We start from the raw sequence: 19,065 nt of genomic DNA, 5'->3' as shown, positions 1-19,065 counted from the left end.
TTATTATCGTACACGATAAAACGGTTAAAGATCAAATCCTTTTCTTCACCTCGATTAGAGATTTTAATGTGCGTGCCTATAGAGGCGGTGGCGTTCTTTTCCATAGGGCTGTCGTCATCCGAAAGTAATCGTTTAGCTGGCGGTGGTCCAGGAGTACCGATCATTTCCGGATCTCTTTTCACCTGCACGCTACCACCCGACGAAGGCGAGCTTTGTCTGGCAGGCGACGAAGACACCGGCGAGGACCTGAAACAAAGTCGTTTCGCGAACGTCCCGTATGAAAATAATGTTCTGCTCTATAAGATTATCGTATAAAAAGCTCGAAGCGTTCCTTTTTATAAAATCACGTTACGTACCTGAGACCGAGATCGAGAGCTTCTCTTTGAGGTTCTGGACTGGAAGCTGGAGGTACCGGCGAATGCGAGGCTTGAGGAGACAACGGTGGTTGGTGACCAACACCCGGATACAAAGTGTTATTATTGTACATGTTCCATAGGGTCAGTCTAGACATTTCTAGGGCACTGAAACCCGCGTCTCTGGGTGGAGTGGAGGACGGTGGCGAGGCGCTTCCTTGTCGATGGATCATCGGCGGTGGTGTGCCAGCCCCGGCGCTTCTTAGCTCCTTATTCAACAACTTTACGTACTCGACCATCCGTGCTTCAAATTCGGACGGCGCCATTCCGGGAATAGGTCCTGCAATCGGTTATCTTAGTCGGGTGAATCGCGTATAACCGGCTAATTTTTACGAAGAAAATTGTCTTCGTTAATGCTTAATAGTCGTTGCAATATTTATAATACGGTCCTATCGGTTTTGGCCTACGATCTTTCCCAAAAAAATTGCTTGTTGGAGGGAAAACGCGAAAGCGAGGAGGGAAAATAGGAAAGGGGAAAGGTATCGAACATGTTCGACGCAAACGCAAATTCGAGGGGCGGTGCGAACGAGGAACGAGAAAGGGTGCCAGAACGTGGCAACGAAATTGGTTAGAGGGTGGCGAAAGAGGACGAAAGGGGCGAAGCAATAGCGGTGACGGTGGTGGGTAAAGGGGCGAGATGGAGGAAGAATGGGATAGGGAAGTAGGAATGCTCGTTAGCGAGAGTCATCCGTTAACGCCTGTCTCCCGGAGGATCGTACAATCAATTACGCCTCCTTCGCTCTCGCATCATCATCTCCGGGGAGGCCTGGAACCCTAACTACCGATTTAAAATAAACTCGTGGCTCTTCCACTACGTTCCCGAGGTTCTCTCTTTTCTTCGTTCGTATTTGTCTCCTAACGTACCGCTAACTTTTCATCCGGACCCTAGTCGCTCTTTGCTCCGATTCTCTCGTTTCCGGTCTATTTCAATGTTCATCCCTTCTTGCACGTTTTTATCTTTCACGTTTTAAATTCGAAACCTTTCGAAAAACGAAATCGCGTATATCGATTACGCGTACGCATAACGGAAAGAGAGAACTATCAAAAGCAAGAGTTTTCCACTGACCGGCGTTTGGTGGCTGTCCAAGCGATCCTTGCGGGTGTTGCGGGTGGTGCGGATGGTGGGGTAACGGCGTGTGCGCGGCGCTTCCGTTCACCAGAGATTGTGGCCCGTGATGTTGACCACCGGCTGCCACCGCCGTCACTAACGACAACGGAGACATTTGGGCGTGCAACGCGAGCGAGTTCGGCGTGTGGGGATTCCTTTGCACCAGGCTCTCACCTGCCGCGCCGCCACCGCCCGCGTACGCTCCGTAACTGCTTCGTCGTCCTTCTCGTCGATTTCCGTCGATCGCCGCCTGTAATTCCGTCGGTGTCGACAGCCGTTTCTTCTCGCACTCGTATGGATACAGGTATTTCATGTACCTGGCAACAAAACAAAACAACGAAAAGCTAATAACGCGCTGATATTCTAACGTCGGAAAGGATATTGCTTTTAAAATCGAATACGAATTCTCTCGAACGAATGCGTTTCTCTTGGAAAATACTGGTAGGAGAAAAGATTCTGGTTGCGTCTCGGAAGAAAGCACAGCGGTTCTCTATAATTTACAACGACGCTCGTTAACGTTCAACAACGAGCAGCACGGTTGGATAACGCGACGAGACAAGAACGTATGCGAGCGGGTGCACGTTATTAATTCACATCGCGACGGGATTGCAGCAGGCATTGTCCGTCGCGCGTCGCACGGACGGAAGACACGGTTGCGGCTCGCCGAACTCGAAATTGGCAACGCGGAGATCTGGACGGCGGCGTGATCCGTCGCTTAATTTAATCGTTGCACCAACTTTGTCGCTTCGACTTGGCTGCGTTGTTCGCGATCGAATCCGATATGTACCGGAATGATCAACGAATACGATTAGAAAACGAGGACACTGCTACAAAACTCGTAAAATGTTTGTTTAAAAGGTCCGTTTCGTGAAACGGAGCAAGCGTCCTAAAACGTATCTAAAACCGCAACGCGAAATCGATTTTGTCGACGGAGGGATGCCGGAGCAACGGAGGACGAAAAGCGAGTAATTTATAAATATCGTTTATTTGGACGTGCTATCGTTTCGAAAGAAGCGACCGTTGTTCTTATACGCCGCTCGTGAATAGACATATTCTCGCAAGAGAACCGCGTGGTCTATAATTCGCGCGGGGATCGTTCAGCTTTTACGATTGTCTGCCAGACTGCGGCCGAAACTAGCCCTTCGGCCCACTTTCTTCTCTTTCTTTACTTCTGTTCCCTTCGTTTCTCTTTCTTGAACCCGGTTCTTTTTTTATCGAGCCAACCTACAAAACGTTGACTGACCGTACGGTTTCACCGGTTACTTCCATCGCGCGTCGTACGCGCCCGATCAAACGTCTTGTCCAGGTGTGCTGAAATGTCTCGAAATCCCGTGTGTAATGCATCTTTACGAATAACGCTCAAAGTTCCAAGAATCGCAACGATCGCGTTTCGACTTCTAGAAGACGAATGTACTTGTCGTTGGTCATTCTCGTGATTCGGCTCGAAATCGCGAAACGATCCGCTCCAAAAATCGGCGGCTTCGATAATAGTAAAGATGGAATCTCTACGAGTGTTTGTGAGCGAGCCAAGTTCCAAGCGGATAGTTAATACGAATTTGACGGCCGATTTATCCACGACCACGAGTATTTTCGTCCACCAATTCGCTACGCGTCTGTTGGTCCGTACTGGAGGTGCATGATATTAATTAAGACTCGTAGATTTGTCTCGACAAAGGAACCGTTTTGCGCGGCAACTTTCCTGACGATCGTGGGAGGCCAGAAGCGGGCGTAACAGCTGCTTCCTTTCGCGAACGCGTTTAATCGTCATCGCGCGATGTTTCCAGGTTCGCGATCTCTCGTTCCGTTCGCATAAATACCGGCTCTGTTTGTCGAAGCGGCGAAGCTCTAACGCGTCCAAGAGAAGAATCATGGCAGGGAATTGTGGCTCGACCGAAGGAAAGGAGAAAAGAAAACGTTAATTCTCGTATAACTCGATACTTTTCGAATGCTCCTTAACGTTTGTAAAATTCAATTTCTATGCGTAGATTTGGGAACGAATGGCTGTTGGTAAACCGCGTTAAAATAATTTCATCGAAGTAACAGGCAAATCTGTCGGCTACTCTTTCTCTGGCAGGTGACGAATGGGGGCTTAACCTGGCACGAGCCACCGCTCTCCAGCCTTTCCACGGTTTTGAGTGTTCGCAGCACGGCTCAGGAACGTTAATATTGTCTGCTCCCCTAACCGAGCTTCTTTTGTGCCGGCCGCCGTTTCGTATATTTTTGTTTCCCGGAGAACACGCCGTTCGCTGATACAAGCCGCCATCTTAAGCATACAAACAGTCCTTCTTGGCGTTCGCGTTCACCAGTGGTAATGATGATAGCGTTTTACAAACAACGGCTGTCCGGAAGGCGTCGAGTGTGCTTTGATGTCCCCATCCACCCTCTCCTTCTGCGCGTCCCTTCGATTCTTTCGCTCTTCTATCGAGAGTTTTTGCTCCGTTTCAAATTGGCCATAAACGTACGCGAATGACGGCACGAACAACGAACGCCCCGAAGATCTATTTCAAATTTTAGCCGAACGATTCGACGAAGACACCGCCCTCTCACGGCCCGCTTACGGTTATTTTCGTGGTTTTAATATTACTCAGAGTTCGCGCGAAACGCGGATAAGATCTACGGTTTAGAAGCGGGAACGATCGACGATGTGTCGCGTCGAGTCTAAACGGAAGAGAAAAGAAACGATGTTGAAGGGAGTAGCAACTGGTAAGAGCAACTTCCTCGGGAGAAGAAGCACGAAAGGACGGGTGTTGTTAGTCATCGATGCAGATTTCATGCTCGGACGAGCTTTAGTTGAGCACGGGGCCGGATAGCTCGTTGTATACGAATTAGCAGCGAACGGGCACATAGCCGGAACTGGGTCCCGGATGAGAAACTTCACGATCTACTTACTGGGTGCGCAGAGTGAACGCGGCGGAAGTGATGCTCGATGGCAGGTGGAGGCCTTTGATGATTTCCTGCCACAGTTTCTTGTTGATTACGTCGACTAGGCCGCCCCTAGCGATCACCAAATTGTACAGCTCGTACAGATCCAGCACCGACTTCGCCATGATCGGTAGCCGATTGATCGGTGTCCCTGAAATCAAACGAGATCGTCTTTAACTTGACGAGATCAAACTAGAAAATAAAAAAGAACAGCGGGGCGAGTGAGAAAGGATAAGATCGAGGTTCGCGAGACTCTTCCCCTTATCCGTTACGTGATCGGTTTTCGACGATGGTACACACGCGGGGTGCACCGTTGAAACTTTACGAGGTTTGTCCAAGGCTTCCAGCGAGGGGCGTTAACAAGAACAATAACGAATTCGTAACGATCACGCGAGCACCGCGGCTTTTACGATCTCCTTACCTGTATCGTACGCCTCCAGTATAGCAAACAGAACAACGGGAAAAGAACACCACCGATGGAATGGAATATGGGAAAGAGACGATCACGAAAGGGAACTGAATCGATGGAAATTATTTTATTTCGATCGAGGAGCGAACGTTTCGCGCAACGTCGAGCAATCTTGTAGGAAAAAGATAAAATAAGAGGAGCTTCGATCCCTTTTGGTTACGTCAAGCTCGTCGTGCGCGTCTTACTAGTCACGGTTATTTCTACTGCGTCGAACGACGCGTTAACGTTCGACCACAGAGACGTTACTAACGAACGTTACGCTAGAAATACCGTGTTTTTAATACGTACACGAGTTAAATGTTCACGTTAACGCAGCCACGGTCATTATCACCTCGTTTCGATAACTCGACGAGCTTTCGTCAACGCATCCGAAGAGACAGGGTAGCGGCGATACCGTTTTTCAGTGTTACGAGCTTCGAGATTCGTATCAGCGAACCGTTAACAAGGTTTTACTATCAGAGTATTCACTGTCACTAATTAAAAAGAACGGAATAAAAAAGGGGATGGGGCAATAATAAAAGAAAAATGAAAAATCAAAAGCATGGACAAGGGAAGATGATTGTACAACCGCGATGGCTCGGCCGACGTTTGCACTAAACACATAATTCCGAGCCGATTTAAAGTCACGCGAAAATTCACCGGCAGCAGCCGTGTACCGGCTCGAAGCCGGTAAATTTTACGAGTTTGTCCAGAGGTTCGAGTTAACGGGGCGTTAACAAGGGCAATACTCGTGACTATCGCGCGTGCGAGCCTCTCCTTTGCGGCTCTTTACGAGCTTGCCAACGATTCTTCGGCTACGAAACACCTTGCTGCGCGACCAACAACAACAAGACCAACAACGACAACAAGGACGAAGACGATGCTACGAAGTGCAGCGGCAAAAGGAACAATAACGCGAGCAAGTAGTATCTGGAATAATAACAGCGACTAACTGGTAACTAGGCTCGGATAGCTCGAGGGTACGAAGCGAGCCACGTAACTTGGACGATTTATCGATCTTTCGACGATTTGTAGACATTTTTTAAAATTCGAACGATTCTTACTTCGTTTGATTTATAGAATTGCAAAGAATTTTTAAAACGCTTCGATACGATCGATCACTTTCCAAATTTAAGCGTTCGCGACTTAAACGCGTACACGAATTTTAATCATCGACGAAGCGAAGTTTTGTTCGCGAACTCGTGCGCGAGTGGCCATCGCTAGAGCATCGTATCGCAGGATCGTTTATCCGCCATCGAGAAGGACGAAGGGTGCTGTCCGCCATTCTTGTCTGCTTCTTTTCTCCCTTTCTCCCTTTCTGCAGAGCGTAGGCAATAAAACGTTGCAGGCCAGAGTAGGGGAACCAGCAATTTCGGGCTATCGAGCGTGGTCTCTCCGGCTTTATTATTGGCCCTGCAATTATTGTTGATATACGCGCAACCCAGCAACCCAGGGCATAATGTTCCTATATAGGGCGCGGCGATAAAAGTTGTGTTCGCAAAATGGCGGCCGATTCTTCTCGTCCTTTTAGTTTTACCAAGATTGAAAGCTTTCGAAACTCCTTTGCTATTCGACCATTTGTATTTTTTCTTTTTATGGCAAACGTTATCGCTTGAAAAAATTGGTAAATACGTGATTTTAGAGCAGTGCCAAAATTGTTTTTCGAGCATTTCAGATTCAAGAGAAACGCGAACGAAGCGGTATATTATTTCGTTGTACGAATCGTAGTACGAATCGTAGTACGTGAGAGATACGATGTAACTAAGATAACGCGGGATCAAAGGAGAAGAGAAAGAAGAAGAGGGGAAAGGAAAAGGTGCGTTAGCGAGTGGAAATCCGTGAGTAAAGAAGGTAGACTGAGAGGAAGATGGCAAGATAAGGAGAAAAGAAATGGCGAAGTAAGCGGAAAGAAAAGAGAAGAGGTATTTCAGGATGCGATTACGACTTTTCTTGGTAGGGTGTCCAATCAGCAGTTATTTTTATAATGGCCGCTGCCGCCGCCGTCGCCGCCGCCGCCGCCGACACCACCACCACCACCACCACCACCACCACCGTGCTACATCACACCGTGGAGTATTCGAGCCGCAATGGTGGCCGCTGTACGTTCGTTTCGAGCGTTACCAGCCAAAGTAGCTATTCGATGACCGTGCAAGCGTTATGTACCATCGTTGTACATAATTTCATGCGGATCAGTCAAGAATCGAGATGCACGAACCGAGCCTATTAACCTTTCTTGCTCGTCAATTTCTGACGGATGTCGTTCGAGGAAAAAAACGACTTTTGCTTTCCTCTGAAAATCCTTGTATCTACTGAAAAGAATCTCGAATAATTTTTTTCGATGCGTCTGATTACGCGTGTGCGCTTCCACTGTGGCAGAGGTAGGGTATCGAGCTTCTTTCTTCGTCCGTCTTGTGTTCTTGGGAAAGACGATTTGACCAAAAGATTCCTTCGGATAGTACAACCGTTCGGTCGGTGCAACCAGAAGTGGGGGTAATTGGTATACGAAACAAAATGTTGCATTTTATGGGTTATTGCGAGGCATATTGGGCGGGTAGGGTCGACGGGCCGAAGGAGTGCCCGATCTAATAACGATCGACCATGTCGGAGGCCTTTATTAACCGACGTAGCTGAAACTGCGACCCATCGTGGGTCGACTCTGCTCGGTCGCTTTTAAAGCCTTCAGGACGCGCGCGAAACGACTTTTCCCGGAATCTCGCGTGACGGCCCTGGAATATATTCGATGAACCGCTAACGTAATAATAACTTCTGCGACGCGGTATCCTGCACCCTCGACGTACGATCCTCGATTCGATACACGGTGCTACCGATAACTTCAACTGCTTTTCTTTCTTCGCGAAACGACTAACAATCGATCCATTTTCTCCGAGAAACAGGATTTGTTTTTTTAATTAACCAGCCGAAAAACGCGATTCACGCTCGCCTGTACTCTTCGCGATCGTTCGAGCAAACCGACCGAGCAAGTTTCCGGTCAAACTCGCTACGCCACTTTCAGCGCTCGCGTTTACGAGCTAATTTGCGGTCTTACGGTTTGCGCCGATGTTCGATGACGAGATCGAATAGTTGCCTATTCGAGAGGTGTTGAATCTCTGGTAGAAAAATCAACCGTCGTACAACGATGTCAAATGGTTAACTCGATAAAATATTCGAGCAGACAAACGAGAGAAGGATGGTAACGCGGCGGAGGAAAAAGAAAAACAGAAAAAACGAAGTAGCAAAGATGGAAGCTGACGAGTTAACTTTGTTAGCGGTCGAGTATTATCGGACGAACGAAAGAGCCCAAGATTGGCATTGCGAGGAACAACCGCGAGAGAGGGAAGGAGAGGGTGGAGTTTCGTATGAAATACACGCGACGTTTACTGCCTTTACCGGCTCGGAGCCCCTGCAAAGACGCGAAACGTATTATAAATAGGTCTCTTTCTTTGTCCTTTCCTCTTGCACCGTGTACCATTCTTTGTACCAAGCATTTTCCCTCCTCTTCCTTGGTTCGCCGAGTACGCGAGTCGTTCGATCGAAGTCGCGGGATCGAGTGAGATACGCGTCGACCACGGACGAACGTTGCTACAATCTGCTTTATAATCTTGTTAGGATTTCGCGGAAATATTGGCGTAATTTACGATCCGTGTTAGCGAACGTTAACTGTCGAGGGAGTCGCGATGGAACGTCGAGATCGTCCGAGAGGGTTGCACCGTGTCTCTTTCCATCGTTGCTCTCTCGTTGGTCGAATTTCGGTCACTTTCGAGTGTCGCGATCGGTAAAGAATTTGAACAGGTGTAATTTTCAATTTCCTTCATAACATAAGAGATCGGACGTGTAAAATCGACACGTGAAAAATATTTTCTCTAGATTCGACGCAGAGCTCGTTACGAGGGAATCCTGATATAACGCGAACTCGAATAGGATTATCGACTCGTGGGGCGATCCTCTAAGTGGTAGACGTCCGTCTATCGAGGCATCGAAATCTCCTCGACCAGAATAGATCCCCCGCGAAACACTCCGTAGCCACTTGTTGCTCGACGATCAAATAATTGTATCTCGGTCGGTGGCAACCCCCTGGGACGACCCTCGGGAGTGGCTTATAATTCGTGGGTGGTATCTCTACTTTCTTGTCTCCGTGTCCCGTTCCCCTAATCCAGAAATGTAAAACGACCCCTTGAGTTTTTCCCTTTGTCTCGTCGATTCGCTATTTTTAGTTTATTCTAGATGTTAACCGAGCCGAAATTGGAAGGAAAAAAGATAAGTAGAGAGTAGTTGCTACTCGTGTCCGATGGAATACGTATACTTTCTACTGAAATGTTCCGATTGCGCGTTTTAACTCCGCCATACGATTCTCGACGTATTTTCGATATTCGTACAAAAAATTTTTCTACAATTCGTACGATGAATATCGACGAAACGTTTACGTAGTCATTTTCGTTGATCTTTGACTCCGAAATGGACATGCCACGTATATGCAGGTATTATTTTACGATGCCTTCTGTCATGAAATCGTGTTAGACTTTGCACGTTTCGAAATCGTTTATTTGATTCGCAACAACGTCGTAGCTACTCGTTTTCCGAGAGTTTTACGAGCGCTCTTAACGACTTGTATAGACACAGGACGCTGATAAATTTGATTCTCGAGAGTAACCGGTGATAGGTGTAGATATTCTCGAACGAACACGGGCTCGAGTACCGAAGTACCTTTATTCCGCTACGATGTTTCCGGATGACACCGATCTGAAGCGTGCACCGAAAGATAGACAAAACACCAGCACAGACAAGGGCGTGGCACGGAATAATTCCATCCGAGACTCGTCCGTCTTCGTCCGGTGGTTCCTTTACGCGGTCGTCGTTCTTCGTCCGCCTGTTCTTTCATCGTCGAGAACCGACGACTTGGGTGGGCCATGAACTATATAAATCGTCATTCTCGCTATTTCCATGGCATTCCATATACCTGATAATATTTAGTTTCGGTATAGTTTTTCGAGATCGAGCGATCGAAGATTTTCCATTTCGGACAAATTCGGCCGCGACTGGCGTGTTTCGATAAGCTAGCGGACGAAGAAAAGGAAAAAGAGGCGCGTCGAAAGACGGCCGCTAACGCGGTCGTTGGTCGCGACTGGGACAACTGCCAGCCACTTGCTGACAATGTTGCGAAAAATGCGACGTAAAATGGCACGTTAACCGGTAGGTCGTGAGATTCTGTTCGAGGGTTGTATCCCCGCGTCGTTGATTCCGATACGTTTGGAGACGCGATAAAGTTGACCGTGCACGTCGGAAATCGAACAGCAATTAGGAATTTCTTTATTTCTATCGTCCTTGTTATTAAAACATCGAGCTCGAAGCGAAAGCGATATCGTTCGCGGTGTGTCGGTGGGTTATAAAATGCGCGATAAAACGGCCACTAGAGCGTTGTTGTCCGATGCCAGGCGTAAATCAAGCCTCGTATCGGCCTCGCAGAAATAACTTTCGATTCGAGTTTGTCATTCTGCCAGAATATAAGGGTTTAAGTTCGTCGTAGCGACAGCCACCGTCACGACCCAAATATCACCACGGGTTCCATGGCCGCAACGCGAATTCGTCAGGGATCGTAAACGCAACGACACGGCTGCGAACTTTAACGACGTTAATCGCGGCGAGTCAGCTCGTCGCTCGGTAATTACCTCGCATAACTCGACCGTCGTGTATCTTTGAAAGAAAACTCGTTAAACCGAACTCCGATGTCGCGAAAGCTTTTCGGGATTCGCCGTTCGAAATTTCGTAGCGTCCTGTCAAATATTGTTCTTAGTAAGAGCAAACGCGCACCGTCTTCGTCGCGAAAGAAAAATCGTTAATCGTAAACGAAACGACGAAAAAGGATCAACGACTCTCTCCGGTTGATCGATTCGAACCACCGTATAATTCCTTTGGAAGAAGAGGCGAAAGGTAAGAAACACCGATGATCCCTGTGAGTATAACGCGAGACACGATTTCGAGAGAGGGAGAAAGAGAGAGAGAGAGAGAGGGAGAGGGAATAGAGAGGCGAGGGTGAGTCAAGCGATATATCAAGAACCCCCAGAGCGATCGGCGCTGTTGTGAAATATTAATAAGCAAATTAGTTCAGACTTAGTGGCCCGCCAATACTAAACCGGCAGGATGGAAATGGCCGTTGGCCGTCTACAACGCTCGTATTTCACTTCCCACGCCTGGACTGCGTTCGGGCCGCCAGAACGCGGAACCCGTTCTCCGATTTCTTCCACCTTCTACCCTTCCTTCTTCCACGAGTTTAACGCGCTTCTCGCACGTTTGCCCGACTTCGATTCGCATCGAACCGATGTGACGCGACGACGAGACGAAAGCGCGGACCATGAAAGTCCATTCTTCGTTTCGATAATCGGGCAAAAGTGCGACCGAATCGATGTTTCGAGCGTCACCGTGAACTTGGATCGATAAAAGGTTGATCGATCGTCGCGCGGCAGACGATAATTATTGTCGCTGTTGGTGAAAGCGCGCGTAGGAGGAGTCGCGGGAAAGCCTCGGGAGATTCTCGATTCTAGTCGTCGCGGGAGAAAAGAGAAGACGAAAGGGAGATGGAGAGACAGAGAGAAGGGGGAAACGGAGGCAGACTGTCGGAGCAAGAATTCGTCAATTACGTCACGGGAACGTAACGGATGATCGGCGAGAACGAGCGGCGTCGAGACGTCTAGAATGTGCGAACGTCATCCTGCTAAATGCTTTTCGCTCGGCACGGAGCTCGCTCGGCTCGCGTGCGCGAGCTATCTATAGCACTGGAACGTGCCAGAGAGTCGTGCTGACTCTCTTTCTCTCTCTCCCTCTCTCTCTTTCTTTTCCTTTCTCCGTCTCTCGGTCTCGGATGCTGGAAGCTACCCGGTCACTTGTCCGCCGCTGGAAAATGTAGGTCGAATTCGAGCACGAGCGGAGAACTAATTGGACAGGTGTAACGCGACGTCGCTGCTACTCTTGCTTTGTTCCTCGTAACTCGTCGTTTTCGTTAGGTCGCGAGAAACGTTCAATTTCCATCGGCGTTCTAAATTGTTCGAGATCGCGCGACGATAGAGGACATTATCGATAATACCGTCGAGATTCGTTTCCACGTTTAATCGTAACCGCGGAAAATTGATGGGTACTATTTGGTTACGAAACTGGAGCAATTTCGAAGACGTTGCGGTTAGTTGGAATTCTCTCGGTTAATCTTTCGAGAAATGACACGATTTACGAGGGTCCGTTTGCGTGGCACGGAAACGACGTTGCGAGGCTAGGGAATCGGCTACCGGGTCTCGGAACGTCTGCGGCACGGTCAGATCTTCATCGTATTCGCATGTATAATAATTAATGTCGACGGAATTTCGTGTTCTTCTGCACGCGAAAACGCGAAATCGGCATCCCTTCGGGGCATCAATCATCAGAGCGGGGGCCACGTCGTTATATTCTGGGATTCCGAATAATTGCCGATGATTGACCATCCCTGTTGTTCCTCGTAGCCAAACGAGGAGCCACGGATTCACCGTGGAACCACTAATCAAATCTTATCACGAAACTTCTTGGAAACGCGAGCAGGACGATCGGCGGCGTTTCTTCGATTTGCGAATGGCCAACGATCGACGAATGGCGAATGATCGACGCGAAAAACGGGTAGGCCGCGAGAAACGATTAAAGGAACGGAAGCAGCGTAGAAACGCCGAGGAGAAAGGAGGAGAACTTACCGGTTTTTCAATTTGCAAATTCTTCGCGAAACGGCGCGATGGTACGCGTTCCCGCCGATTCGCTCGTCGTTCTCTTGCCTTCTGCCGTGACCAATCAAATAATACCGGAAGTGCACGACACCGCTCCTCATCACTCGTACCGACACGTGCCGCTCGTTCGAGCTTCCGATGATTTTTAAATTGAATCCGGTTCGGATCCGAGCCGAATACTATTTCGCGGCTTACCGATCACTTATTACGGCTTTCGATCAAAACGCGCCACGATAATTCCTCTCGACGGAATAGAGCATCGATCGCACGAAAATGAAAGTAAAACGTTCGAAAGAGAGAAAAAATTTTGCGGTGCTAGTCCATAGAATGGCCATAAGATCGGTGCAATCCTTTAACCGCTACCAGAATAGAGGACGCACCGTGCGCAGGATCCTGTAATCCCGACATAATCCCGATTTAAGACCCTCTAAAAACAGCGGGTGGCCTTTAAGCAGCCTGATCCGTGATCGAACAAGGACGAAGGGTGGGTAGCCGAGCAAACGGAAAGGTAACCTGAAAATTCGTATTGCTTCTCTCTCGTTCCCCCTCGAAGTCTGGCCGTTTCCGAGAAAACATTTAGACGAGGTTTACGAGCGATCCGTCAAAGAGGAAATCCATCACTCGCGGGAACAGGGTGAGTCCGCCCATCGTCCGGGACTCGACGATGCGCCGCTGCGCTAGGACTTTATTTCGTTTTATGGAGGTAACCGTGGATGGGTGTTTATGGACAAGCTGAATTGACTTTGTCTGTCGTCGTCGAACGTCCACGATGGCTCGTACATTTGCTCGACAAGGTCGTAAACGCGATAAAACGACGGCGAACCGGGGATACAAATAAAGCTAAAAACCGAATTGCTTCGAAAGAAAACGGACATTTTTCTCTTCTGATCTGAGCGATCGTTCTCTTTCGATTCTATCGCGCTAGATCGTCGCGTACGAAAACAAATGGACGAGTCGAAAACTACCCTCCAGATTAATTCCAGAGACCAAGCATCGGCTAGTTAGTCATTAACCCTTTCACTGCGGTAGCTCTAATCAAAAGGAGATCAAACAGGGCCTGGCTGAGAATAAATATCGGAACTTGGTCAGAGACGATTTCAAGGTGCAAAGTGTTAATTAATCCAGTCAGGGATTTCCGAGGGGAAGAAACGAACCGGCCGAGCCGCGGCCTACTTTCTCGTAAGTCTGCCGTCTCACAAAGAAGCTCGGCAAGATGGTACTGTAGCGGATCGTAAACCGTCCCTGGAATGGATCTGCTCGAATAAAAGTAAAATAGCGTCGTGTACGAGAGAAACTGCCTTTCGGCACAGAGAAGCGTCTCTCTCTTCTTCCAGAACTTTTATAGCCGTCCCTTTCGACCGTTCGAAGATCGATTCTCGGTAGAGGTGCAACCCGTATGAATTTTAATATTTATTACGTAATAAAGCGTCCGAGGGATAGAGAGAGAGAGAGAGCGAGAGCGAGAGCACATATCGTTCCTCTGTTTCGTCTTGTCCTTAATTCTTATTTGCAAACGTTGACTTTCGAAAAACTTTCGTAGTCGTCGATCGAAATACGAATAGAAAAGTTAAGATTCTTGTAAAACACGGAAAACACGAATATTGTCGTTGTCGCCGTTGTTATTGTTGTTGTTGTCGCAACGCGTAGCGAACGTATTCGAATTTGTTGCAGCGTGTCGTGACGAGGTGCAGTTATCGGGGAACGCCGTTAAGTACGAACGTGCTCCCGGCACTAAATACCGAATAATAATAATAAAAAGAGGAAAAAAAAAACAGAATGCGGAGATGGAGGAGAAAAGAAATCGCGAGTCGACGAATCGCGTTTTCGGCTCGTTCGCGTTGCGGAATGGAAATGCAACGAGGGACTCGTAAGCAGTTAAATGTGCATGTTGTCGCGAGTCGAGTCGATGGAGGAGAAACGAGTGTTCGTATAACGCGAGAACTAACGGTTGCTCATCACGATAACCTTAAACCGATTTTTAATGGAAATCCGGTGCTGCCTGGTACGATCGAGATCTAACGAGAGCTAATGAGGGGGATGCGGACGTAACCGTTATTAGAAAATAAAGGGTAGCTATAGGTATAACCGTAAAACGAGATCCTTTTTGTTATTCGGTTGCGTCGAATAACGGCGGCAACCAAAGACGACACTAATCTTAAGGCTCAGAAAACGATTCCGACGAGCACGCGTCGCGTAAAGGCTAAACGCTTCGTGCTTCTTCTATTTCTCGAACGACCACGTAAACTCCGTAAGATCGTGATAGCTGACGAACGGCCACAAAGTATCGAGTTTTATCGCGAAGAAAAGAGCAACGCGCGAGAAGAGCCGCAAAGAGGCGAGTAACCTATGTAACCCGTTGTGTACGCAGACGGCACGCACGACGTGCCTGTTCACAAGTGTGTAACGAAAAGTGTTCGTGCCGAACACGTGTTCTCACCGCTAATGCGTTACCCCCGGCTGGGTAAAAAGGTATTTTTCTCGAAGAAGTCGTAACGCGACGCTCGACCATGCCCGGTTCAATGCACCTTTAGCCTGCCCGCTCACCCTCTTACACCGAGCACAAGCATCGGGGCATCCGTCGTGAGTTTTCGCGGAACCCGACAAATTCCGTTTCCGTCGAATCGATTAACCAACCTCTCGGCTTCTTCTTACGAATGTTTGTCACTTTAGCGATACTCGCGTGACTACCGTTGTCGTTCGCCTTTCGTTTTTGCAAACGAGAGGTGGAATAATTAGCCGGAACGGCGTCGAAGAGAAAGAAGAAGAAAGAGGAAAAGGAGAAATAAGATCTCGAAGGTAGAGTAGCAGGGCGAGATATCGTATCGCGAGAGCGCCTTATCGGTGTTCGATGAAATTGAGCGGATATCGTTAAGCGTGTAGAGGCTCGCGCGAGAGCAACTGGCCGCCCGTGAACATCGAGGGACGAAGCGAAACGACGACCAAGACGAGAAGAAGAGGTGGAGCCTCAAGAGGAGTAAGATAATAACGTATTCGACAGAGAATGGCATTGCTCTGGCGAGCAGTCGTCCGCCGCAGTATGAATTACATCGGCGATTGAAACTCGTTCGCGATGAAAAAAAAACCGTCGACCAAGGGGAGTCCTCGGGCTGTCGGAGGTGCAGGGATTTGCATATTAAATGGCTCGAGATTTATAACGCCCAGGTCGGAGTCGAAGAGGTGCTAGTAATACGCGCAATAAATAAAAGAACTGTTGCCTCTCTCTCGAATAGACACTGGAAATGACTCTTCTTCCCGTCTACTTCTCCTTTCTTCGTCGAATCGATTCGACGAATGTTGGAAAACATCGAATCGTCGTTGCTCGTCGAGCGGCGTTTCGATGGGAAAACGTCCAACGATCGTACGAAATTTACCCCTGTACGATTCGAATTTATACGGGATGACAAGGACCTCGAATATAGAAAATATTCGAGGACAGAAATTAAGCCGGATCATAGTTTGAAAATTGAAAGTCGCAGGTGGTACGCGATTTGCGATCAACGTCGAATCGATCGCTCGCTCGACGATGCGGTCTTTACGAGGATCGATTAAAATCTTTCGAAGGAGAAAAAGACTAAGGGGAACGTATCGGAGAATAAAGGAGCGTATCGAAGGGAAGAAGCTCGAAAGGAAAAAAGACGGGGAAGCAACCCCCCGCGGAGCTCGTTATTCCGTCGAGGCGAACAATGATTCGACGTTAACGCGATTCATAACACCTTGGCCACGTCCTAGGACGTGCAAGACCATTCATCACATTCGGCCACATTAGTCGGGTTCATCGACGATAGGTGTTTGTTATCGACGCTTCGCGTCGCGTTGGACAATGCTCACCTTTAAATTGCTCGATTCGTTTGTTCCGACCAATAGCTGGTCAATTCGTACGAAGAATGTCTACGCGAACGTTTTCGTTGACGAGGATGCGATCTTTACGACAACGCTAAAGTAATTGGAAGGCGTCGATTCGTCGACGATTTGACGCGAAACGCGAAGATGCGCTGTGGTTCGAGATCTAATTTCGGTCCGTTTTAACGTTGGCGGATGCAACGCGTTATCGAACCTCTAACCCACGTGGACGTTTACGAGGCGCTCGGCCGCGGCTATGGGCGCGAAACGTCCCGAGAATCCACGTGTGCAGGAAACGAGATGCGGGTCGCACGTGTGCGCCGTCTTTTAACCGTCGTTCTCGCGGACAGCGTGAATAATACTTTGTAATTTTCGCAACGACGAAACAACGAACGCACCCTTCGTCGAACGCGGTTTCGATCGTTGCTGACTTCCTCGTCACCACGATTACGCTTAGGACACGTGTTCTGGCGTACATTCGCGTATATAGGGAAACTAATTGTCGCATATCGTTTCGTAACGTAGAAAATCGATTCGCCGCGCCGGTTGTCGAGTGTCGCTGCTTGGAATACCGTTTAGAAACGCTAAAACGTTCGATCGAAAAAGCATCTTTTCTTTTTCACAAAAACCGTGTACCGTGTTACGTAAAGAGTGTCCGATCGTTCGAAAAAAAGGACGATTAAAACTTTGGAGATGATCAATTTTAAAAAAGGTTGCAACTGAAAAGAACGAGAAAGGAAATGAAAGGAATCGATTGGAGGGTTCGTTGTGCCCCGCGAACAGATAGAAATCGCGATGAGGACGCGACCGCGAGTGTTCACCTAATTCTAAATACCTTGGCACAGTTTCCAAAGTTCGCTCGCGACCATGCAAATAGCGTCGTCCGACAATGCAGCGGCTGTCGACAGGTGTGCGGCTAAATATAGACGACAGGTATTCGTTTCCACGCGAACGAAACGCCGACTGACTTTTTCGTTCGCGTCCAGGTTCGATTCTCGCGAGAACGAGATGCCGCGACGCATGTCCGGGCTCCTCGAAGGCAGCCCTCGAGTTAAGCTCCGCGAACCTCGACGCCGATGATCCGCATCGAAAGAAAGTAGTAGGTGGTCCAGTGAGTTAAATTTGGAAATTCATTTTCAAGATTCGCAGACGGTCTCGCGGGGCGTACGAATTACGAGAAAATCCTGGCTCCGCTTGGAACGCGACAACGTGCCAAGAAATATCGCGATACGTCTTCTCCTCGACGATGGAGACAAATCGAAAAGTCGTTCTCCCGTACGAGGAGGAATTCTCGTCTTCGAATCCGGCCTTGGACGTCGAACCGAGCGATCAATATTTGCGGAATTAATTCCCTCGGACGAATCGTCGATCGAACGATAATATACGACCGCTCGCGAATGTTTTCTTAGCGGAACGATACCTTTTTCTCGTACGACGCGTCGACTAGCATAGAATAGTGACCGATGACCGGTTCCTAAAACTTTGCGCGCTCGAACAATCGGTAAGTGAAACGAAACGAAACGAAAAGAAAAGAAAAGAAAAGAATGCTTACCTCGTTTTTGCATGTAACTGAACAAGTCGTCGAGGAACTCTTTCCGCTTCGGGTCGTCGTTGATCTCGTACAGCTGTAACAGGAAGAAGTAAAAAAGGAAACGTCAGGAGCGTATGGATAAGCGAAGAAGCGTTTTGTTTTTCACCGGCGCGGTGCATCGCGAATAAAATGTTATTCAGGGTTGTTGGTAGAGGGAGATGGGGGTCTAATAAAAACAGGAGTGAAACAAGTGTGCTCATAGCGACAGGCAGATTAGTTAGCTCCGATTATTAATGATTCCGTTTAACCTGGCTCATAACCCGAAACCCCATTCCCCCACCAATCGACCAAAGCCAAACTCCCTTCGGGCTAGCCGACCGTATTATCATATTTGTTATGTACGATGTGCTATATCTAATCCGAGAGCGTCTAATTGCTTTTATAATACCAGCCCTTTCTTTTTTACCCTCTACCTTTCACCGTGGCCCTTTTTCTCTTCGTTCTCGTTCTCGTTCTCGTTCTCGTTTTCCTATCGTGCGAGCGGCTTTTTCTTCTTCCTCGCTACTTTCTCGCTTCGCGATACAAAGGATTTACGACGGAAATCGCGCAGATTTCGTTAGATTACGTTAGATTACGGAGCGGTCGGTCCCCGAAAGGTTAAGACGTCCGACGGTGAAAGGAGTTAATCCTGGCCGCAAACGATCGAGGAATAATCTCGTTCGAGAAGCGTAATCGTTCACCGAAATGGCCGCTATCACGGCTCGGTTATTCGTTCCGTTTTCATGGCAACGCCCTAGCTCGATCTCATCCACCCTTGCACGGTTTCGAACCGAGTGGAACGGGCGACTGGACAAACGAACGGATGAACGGCATTTCTCAAGGGTCATTTTGTACCACTTTCTCGTGTTTTTTCTTTGCCTATACGAGCGATGAGCTCGTTAGGGGCACGCCGGAGGAAGAGGACGGAGGTAAAAGGTCGGAGAAAGAAGGACTGACCGAGGAACACCGCGGAGCAACGAGGAGAGAATAAAGTCCGAGAGTCCGAGGGTTCAACCAGCGTATATTGATTG

The 19,065-nt window shown here is 48.4% G+C and overlaps 1 protein-coding gene across 3 annotated transcripts in view; it reads right to left on the bottom strand.

Moving 5' to 3' along the window:
- retn (retained) overlaps positions 1-19,065 on the bottom strand; it is a 71,336-nt gene that overhangs the window by 1,757 nt on the left and 50,514 nt on the right. For all 3 annotated transcript variants that reach the window (XM_076538242.1, XM_076538243.1, XM_076538244.1), the window contains exons 4-8: positions 18,017-18,089; positions 4,411-4,594; positions 1,480-1,838; positions 357-693; positions 50-246 (exon numbers count right to left, since the gene is read on the bottom strand). In XM_076538242.1, coding sequence (XP_076394357.1) covers positions 50-246; positions 357-693; positions 1,480-1,838; positions 4,411-4,594; positions 18,017-18,089 — 1,150 coding nt within the window. The remainder of the gene's footprint in view (positions 1-49; positions 247-356; positions 694-1,479; positions 1,839-4,410; positions 4,595-18,016; positions 18,090-19,065) is intronic.

Source organism: Megachile rotundata, chromosome 12 (assembly GCF_050947335.1).
Source record: "Megachile rotundata isolate GNS110a chromosome 12, iyMegRotu1, whole genome shotgun sequence".
Lineage (NCBI taxonomy): Eukaryota > Metazoa > Arthropoda > Insecta > Hymenoptera > Megachilidae > Megachile > Megachile rotundata.
This window is presented reverse-complemented; position numbering and strand designations above follow the sequence as displayed.